Raw genomic sequence first — 8,206 nt, 5'->3', positions numbered from 1 at the left:
GACTCCAGGTGATTGATTAGATAGACTTGATGAGGACTCCAGATTGCAGATGCATATTCTAATTTTGGCCTTACATAAGTTTCATATGCCAACTTTCGGACTTTATAGACTGTAGCACTCAATTTAGTTACATCTTTCTTTTTTTTTCGCCGCCGCTGATTTTTGCGTAATAAACTTTTGAAATTTTATCTGTATTACTAGAGGAATAAAACTTCTAAATAAAAAAAATATGGCACTTTTAGGTTACTTACCGAAAAAAAAAAAAAAAAGGGGGTCGTGAAACCTTTTATAAAAATTCTGATCTATATGTTCATTTCTCGTTGTCCTTTATTACATTTCCCATGATTATTTGTTTAATTGTCCAGATTCACTTACTAGCATAAAAAATAATTTAAGCTAGCAGAGGAGCTTTATAGACCCTTTTTTTTCTTCACTTCAAAAGCTTGCTTCGGTAGCTTCAAGGCAATGCCCCAGCCTACGAATCCCATCCCGATTGAGGTGTGTGCAATCTGAAAGAGGCTTATGGCGTGTAATCCTCAGCTATCAGTTAATCCCCAGTCTTTGCTGGGGCAGGCCAGATGCCCTTCATTGGTTTGGGAAATCAAAAACGTCAGAATTTTACTTACCTTCGAAGTAAAGTAAAGATTTCACTGAGGTACTCAAGAGAATAACTTGTATGACATGACACTCCATCAAGGTGATGCACCAGCCTATCAAATGTGGCATTTCGTTCAGAATACGGGAACAGTCCTCCCGGGGGAACCCTTGTAGCAAATTTGTTCATGATCTCACTGTGGCTATCGACAGGTGTTGGATTGTTGGCTGTATATTCCCTACTTTCGGTAGAGCTTCTGATATGTTCCAATCCGGTAACAGAATAATCAAGTTTTGAAATGTTATCTTCCAGAGAGCGGTAGCTTTCCCTGGCCGCCGATCCCTGTTGACAGATAGAGCAAAGCCCTTCAGTGTACCGCAGGGCTTTGCTCTACGACTATTTGTTTCCCATTCACATTAATGATTGTGTTGGGTGCAGATATATATCAAATATATGCACACTATCAGGATTTTTAAAGTGACCTTGATAATGTTGCATCACGGCGCCAGTCATAGCAAATGACTCTGAACGTAAACTGTAACACATCACCCTATTAGTTATACTCACTAAGTATTCAGATCCCCAAAACTGTCAATGAATTAAACTATCAAGATGCAGTACTTTTCCTTCCAGTCTGCAATGGGCGCGTTCAGTAGCGGCTCCTTCGTCTCCGGACAGAGTAACTCGAGTCAGAGCCCTCAGAGCGCCTACTAGACGGGAAATAAGGGCGCCGCTTGCGCCGCCGCGCGGCCGAGTGTTTGCGCATTTCCGTTTCCGTCAAATTCGCGCGCGAACATCCTGCCCAAGAAAAAAAAAAGAAAAAAAAAAGCGCGCGCTATGGCAGCAGACGACAACGCCGCCAACGCGCTTCTCCAAGTTGTTTTGGAGGATGATTTTGAAGAATTCATGGAGGCGCAGAGGCGAACCAAGCGACGAAGAGTCACCGAGGTGCTTGGAGCCCTCAAAGAAGTCATTTGTGAAGGTAAGCATGCATGATGATGGCCGACATAATCGTGACAGTGTCTCCCTACACACTCCGCAGATCCCGCTAGACCGTCGGACTCCGACCGTATCCGGGGGATTGAGGGATTTGTCTCCGATGTTGTCCCTCGCTACACAGATACCCAATTCAAGGAGCATTTCAGGATGCACCGTTCGACGTTCGAGGTAACCCCACAAGCATATGTTCGGAATATAGTACAAAAATACAGCGCGGGAGGTCTGGATTTCTGTCTGGCCACTCAGGGGAAAATTTTAATAATGTTTAAGGCGTGATGGGCTTGTGTTGAAATATTAAAATATCATAGCGATGAAGAGTCACGATATATCACGTAGAAAAAATAACCAAACGAGACAAGGAGTGACACAAGCCCATCTTTGAAGGGTGCTTCGCCGTAGCGCAGCTGCGTACTTGAGGGAAAAACACTCCCTCAGGGCGAGATAGCGCACGCGCTCGTCCCTAGTGAGCTAAAAGAAAAATATTTTCTTTGTGGCTATTAAGCGTAAAGCCAAGCAAGCGTTAGCAGTGTTTGAGTGCAAGCTGGGGAATTCATCTTTATAAGTTGAGCCCTGTAACCCTTGTTTCCTTTTACAATAAATATTTATCTTCTCACATGGCGATTTTGCGTTTTGTGTAAATCTACTGGTAATAAAAACAGTGGCTGGAATTTCTAAACAAAAGATAGTTCGTGACAACATTTTTGTCGCGTGACTGTGCTACTAACCCAAACTAAAGAGCCAATTGCGTGTTCTGGGCAATTAGATTATCTGCCCTGCAATTCACACTATTGAGTGCTAGCTTCAATAATGCTAGCACTCTCTCTCCTCGTCAGAGTAGAATCAATGAAAATAGGGTATAGGTATATGCCTGCTTTAAAAGTTCTTTCTGCTGCTCCAAAATGGCTCGAGCCAATCACATCATTGTATTTCTTGTTTTCATTGATTAAATGTTCGGTTCCACACATTCCAGGTCTTGCTCCAATTAACTGAACCTAACCTAGCCAAGACCATTGGAGTCCGGGTGCCAACAGCCACCAAGGTCCTCATGACGTTGTGGCTCTTAGGAAATCAGGAATCGTACCGTGGCGTCGCTGACAGGTTTGGTGTACACAAGAGCACCCTCCACTTCGTGGTCTACGAGATTGTGTTGGTATGGGCACGGTGTGCACCCTCTGTAATACAGTGGCCCACGCAGCTTGCCCAGGTGGCCAGCCAGTTCGAACAGAAGTGGAGGCTCCCAGGCGTTGTGGGTGCCGTGGACGGGTGCCATGTTTCTATCAAGGCTCCCAAAGAAGAGCAGTCTGCCTTCTACAACAGGAAGGAGTTCCACTCCGTTGTGCTCCAAGGCTGCTGCGACAGCAGGATGGTGTTTACACACGTGCATGTGGGGTCCCCGGGCCGGATGAACGATGCACGCATCCTCACCAATTCTGGCTTAGACGACATTCTTAGCGCCCTTCCCGAGGACCTCCACATCCTCGGCGACTCCGCTTATCCCCTCGGGGTGAACCTGATGCGTCCTTACAAGGACAATGGGCATCTAACGAGGAGACAAAGTAAATTCAACACAACGTTAGGTGCCTCGCGGTCAGTGATAGAGCGGGCCTTTGCCCAATTGAAAGGAAAGTTTCGACGTCTGAAACACCTGGACATGGACAACCTTAACATGGTTCCCATGTTTGTGATGGCGGCGTGCGTTCTTCATAATGTCATTCTCACGTCTGCAAAGCCCTTTGTTCTTTGCACGGAGGAACTAGAGGATCCATGCCTGGTGCGCAAACAACCAGACATGACAAGAGCGCCTTCCGCTGCAAAAGCTAAACGCGACGCAATCGCTAGCTTGCTGCACCCTGCATGCACCTGAAGAATGAGGTTGCCATGTTACAGACCACTGTATGTCTTCAGCTCCTCGGTTCTCAACCTTTAGCAAAACTAAATTGATAAAATCGGTCAATAATAAGGCAATTGACTAGAACACATTTTTTGTTGCTCGAGTATACTTTTTGGAGAGTTTTACCAATGTTTCCCCCTCCTGCTTTTTCCTGTCTTTTATGCCCTTATTACGATTTATTAGAGCTACATATTCACATTGTTACTCCACAAGTTCTTTTGCAAAAGTTTTGCGAATTAAAATACCACCAAATGCAGACAAAATAAAAAAATTGGCACAAATGAACTGGTGGCTTGCAACCTGTGCCCATCAATATTATAGTGCCTGAATGTAGGTTGTCCCCAGTTAAAACATATTTTAGCAATATTTGTACATGCAGGCAATATACTTCTCCCCATCCTTAGTAACTATTTCAGAATAATGTATCTTGAGCGTACGCTTGGACTTTCCTTTTGGAACTGAGTCACTCAGAACGTCCAATATAACAATAATACTGTAATGCCTGGAACAAGACAGACACAAGTGATACAGCTTTGCACAAAACGATTCAAGCAATGGTATTTATTAAGTTCAAAAACCTTAAAAGTTGACTAGAACTTGTCACAATATAAAAAAATCACAGGCCCGTGGTCGGATCTCAAGAACAGAGAAACATGAACGCAGTGGCATCTGGGATCAGAAAATCATTCATGTAGGGGGAATGTATAGCCAGGACTCTGGTATAGCTTAGAAATTTCACTTGTCCAGAAGCCAAACTGTACTTAATAACATAAGAATGCACTGATATCCCAAACTAAGGTGCCCGCAATCTGACGGAGGCTGCAAAAAGAAAAAAACAACTATAGTTTTGAGCAAAAAACTGCAGTTTTATTCATAAACTTAAACCACAGGGTCATTTTTAGCACTACAAATGAAACACTTGGAGTGACTTTCCTGATAGGCGATATTTGCCTAAAGTAATGCTCATTTATTTTCCAAAAAAACAACTCGCAAAATGACCAGTAAGAACTAAATGAAGTGTACAGACAGCAACCAAAATGTAGCAAAAACTATGAATCTACTTTTTGTTTACTACTGTATTTGTACTTTCCAGCAACTCGAAACACAGACAAGTCTGGCATGCTTCTGCAAAAGAAAACTGTAAAAAGAAACATTAACTGTTACAAACAATATATGCAGCTCTTAAGGTTTAGTACGAAAATGCTTGTTCCAGTTGGCCTGACTAGTAAGGTTAGCATTTTGCTATACTTTCTTTTCATGCCGCAGAACGACACACTAAATGACCATCACTGTGGACAAGTGAAATTTAAAGGTGGACTAAAGAGGTTTTTAACTTTTTCTTTTTGTGGCTCTGGTTTCGTGCATCTGCTCCAAGGATCCTAGAAATCGAGAAATTTATAGCGTCCTTCTGCATTACACGCATTCAAAGCCGAACTGTCAACAAGGATGGCTCGAGGGAAAAAAGGAGGAGCTAAGAAGAACTAGTGGAGCATTGTGAAGAGCATTTAGTCTAAGCAAAATGACTTTCGAGGTCACATGAATAAATGGGCACGGCGACTATGAAAAGATCTTGTCTACAGCTGACTCGCAGGCCCAAGGCATGAACCAAGCGTGTTTCACTTGGTTTCACTAATTCATTTTTGCCCCTTCACCCCTCTGCAGCATTTTTGTCAGATTTCTAACGAACATCTCATTTTTTATATTGAAGTGGGGCACGTGTAACAACAGTTTCTAGATTTCTTGAATCCTTGGAGCACAGAGAATAAATTAGAGCTATAAAATGACGTAAGCACCAACCCCTTCGGTGTACCTTTTAAAAGGTGGTGAACCGAAATTTGGATTTCAGAAAACAATGCAGCAGCGGTAGACGGGATGCTACAATCCCTACAACGCCACTCATAAGGCGATATCTCGAATGGACGACCGACAAGGCGCGTTACGTGAAGATATCTCGTTTCCTTCTCTCTTCGCGTCACCCCCTCAAGGCGGCGGGGCAGAGAAGACGCGAGGTTGTTCCCTCTTCTCGGAGAAACAAGACGTCAACATACACGTCAAATGCGCCTCCTTTTTTTTTAATAAAAATATGGTCATCTGTTCGAGATATCGCTGTATGAGTGATGGTTTGGTGTTTGCAGCATCCTGTTGCACGCTTTTGCCGCCGTGTTTTGTAGAATCCAATTTCGGTTCAGCATCGGATGCTGAACCGAAATCTGGATTCCACAAAATACAGCGGCGAGAAGCGTGCAACAGGATGCCACAAACACCAAACCATCACTCATACAGCGATATCTCGAACAGATGACCATATTTTTATAAAAACAAGGAGGCGCATTTGACACGTATGTTGACGTCTTGTTTCTCCGAGAAGAATCGAGAAAAGGAAACGACCTCGAGTCTTCTCTGCCTCGCCGCCTTGAGGCAGCGAAACGAAGAGAGGAGGAAACGAGATATCTTGACGTCACGTGCCTCATCGGCCTTGTTCAATCTCGACTTTTTTTCCAAAAATACGGCTGTCGATTCGAGATATCGCCTTCCGAGTAGTGTTGTAGGGATTGTAGCGTCCCGTCTGCAGCTTCTGCATTGTTTTCCGAACTCTAAATTTCGGTTCAGCATCCCTTTAAGGCTGCTGAGACTGTTTAGATTGACATACAAGGCGATTCAGCAGTCGGAGCTTAGTACGTTGCAGCTTCAGCTGCTGCCTGTACCGCTGCCTGTCTTCTTGTTCCCATGCGTCCATCCTTTCAAGGATTTCTCCCAGGATTGCAGCCGGCCTCTTCCTCCTTGCTTGCGGGAGCTCAGGCTGCCTCGTTGACCTTGAAGTCTGTGCGCTCTGCGGATACACAGTGCCGGCTTGGGAGGGCATGGCAATGGCTAGAGCTGTGGTGGTGGCTGACGGCCCTGTGCTGGCTGGGATGATGACTTGGGACTCGGTGACTGAGGCTGCAGGAACGACCGGCATGCTCGTGCACACCGGGGCAGTGTACTCGGCCGTATCTTGGAAAAGGTTGTCCATATGTTGATAAAATTCCCAATCCTTGCGCCCTCGTCCTGTCTTCCTTTTATCTTGCCGCCTTCTAGTGTAAGTCCGCTTCAAACCTTTGAATTTGTTTTCGCAGTCGTCTGGCGATCTGTGGGCACCAGCTTCATTCATTTCTACACTGATCTTCCTCCACACTGTTCTTTTCTTCAACTTTCGGTTGTTGAAGTCAGCATAGTACTTTTCATAAAGTGAAATCAGCAACAACACCTCGCTGCGGGACCATGCCCCTCCTTCACCAGCCTCATCAGGGCTTCCTTCATGATCTAAAATGTCCAAAACATCAAATGTAATTATTAAGGTTATCAGTTCATGACCCTTTAAACACCAAACCTTATATATACAGCTGTAGGCGATGCCGGGGAGGCCAAGCAATCATCAAAGCCCCATTACATGCAACTATAGACAAAACACGAGGTTAGTTAACACTGGCAGGAAGGACTTCAAGCCTCCTGGAAGCCAGAGAGTGACAGCCGGCATGCTGCTAACAGCCTTTTTAGGCCAGAAAGAAGCTAAGTCTTTTCACACGAGAGAATATTTTTGGCTTTTAGAAATTCCCTTCAGAACCCAAGCTATATGTGAGATTCATACCGTCGCACTCCCTGCTGCTACATGGCTGCGGGTCCAACTCCTGATGACCACTGACTATAAACAAAAAAAAATTGCGAAGTTGTCAACAAGGGAAAGCAGTTGCATTACAGCACTTTTACGTAACACACTGCAATGCATATTCACACGACAGAATGTGCACGCTAGCGAAGTTTATGAAGATGTGATCAAAACAAGAAGCATGATCAAATGATTGTTTGTTAGTGCAAGGGGAAGTGGCTCGCACTTCGATACAAGGAAGGCCCACAGCAACAATAGCGCTTGAGCGGTGGAAGTATCTAGCTGAGCTCTACCAAAATATCGATAGAAATGCAGCGGCCGTGCGCAAGCGGAATTGGGCTGCAGTATAAAGTGAGTGAAAAATGCCGATCGGCGATGGCTCGCGTTTGTCGCGCAACGCTCACACTCACCGACAACTAATTTTCGCCGACAATTTAAATGAGCGATGTCAATTTCAAATGCAAGAATGCGATCAGCGAAATATGGAGGTACTCACCGATACTAATATAGAGAGGAGTAGTGCAGCGTCCTGTAAGAAAAAAACGACATATACGGAGAGGTTCTTATTTTCAACACGAAATGAAACATAAGGAGGTGAGACGGAACGTTAGCGCATGAGTTGTCCCTTACCGTCGTCGCTTTCAACCAGATAAACGGGGCTTTCGGACGCAGTGGATGTCATCGATGCAGCCATGGCAGCAGACGCACGGGAGAATTCGAAACCTTTTCTGGATATTCCCGCCGAATTCCCCGGAAATCGTCACCAGTCAGGAAATGACGCCATCTTTAGCTCCTTTGACTCTACGTGCACCGTCTCCGGACTCGGTGCTTCGGAGCTTGACTCCGAAGCCCCGGAGTTACGTGCACCGGAAGTGACTTTTGGCCGTCTAGTGGAAGGAGTCAGTGACTCCTTGACTCCGGGGCCTCTACTGAACGCGCCCAATGCAACAATGGTGTTAACTAGATGTCACTAAGATAATTGCAATTTTAAATTTAGACTTCGGTCACCCAAATAAACCTTTTACTACTCACATATGTTTGTTTCATACACGAATACGCTCTGGCACCGGTATAC

The 8,206-nt window shown here is 44.9% G+C and overlaps 2 protein-coding genes across 2 annotated transcripts; one reads left to right on the top strand and one right to left on the bottom strand.

The window, feature by feature from the left end:
• Positions 1-1,665: 1,665 nt before the first annotated feature.
• LOC120842200 (protein ALP1-like) lies at positions 1,666-3,514 on the top strand. Its single transcript, XM_040213213.3, has 2 exons — positions 1,666-1,762; positions 2,565-3,514. Exons 1-2 carry the CDS (start codon positions 1,742-1,744, stop codon positions 3,456-3,458), a joined length of 915 nt encoding a protein of 304 aa, XP_040069147.2. The 5' UTR covers positions 1,666-1,741; the 3' UTR covers positions 3,459-3,514.
• Positions 3,515-6,102: 2,588 nt separating this feature from the next.
• Positions 6,103-7,856, bottom strand: LOC115327646. The gene is made up of 4 exons (XM_040213212.3): positions 7,762-7,856; positions 7,628-7,660; positions 7,114-7,167; positions 6,103-6,788 (listed from the first exon to the last, which is right to left on the bottom strand). Exons 1-4 carry the CDS (start codon positions 7,823-7,825, stop codon positions 6,103-6,105), a joined length of 837 nt encoding a protein of 278 aa, XP_040069146.1. The 5' UTR covers positions 7,826-7,856.
• Between the last annotated feature and the right edge of the window lie 350 nt (positions 7,857-8,206).

The sequence above is a fragment of the Ixodes scapularis genome, unplaced genomic scaffold (genome assembly GCF_016920785.2).
Source record: "Ixodes scapularis isolate PalLabHiFi unplaced genomic scaffold, ASM1692078v2 ptg000885l_1___fragment_2___debris__unscaffolded, whole genome shotgun sequence".
Classification (NCBI taxonomy): Eukaryota; Metazoa; Arthropoda; class Arachnida; order Ixodida; family Ixodidae; genus Ixodes; species Ixodes scapularis.
The sequence above is the reverse complement of the archived record's forward strand: the minus strand, read 5'-3'. Positions and strand labels throughout refer to the sequence as shown.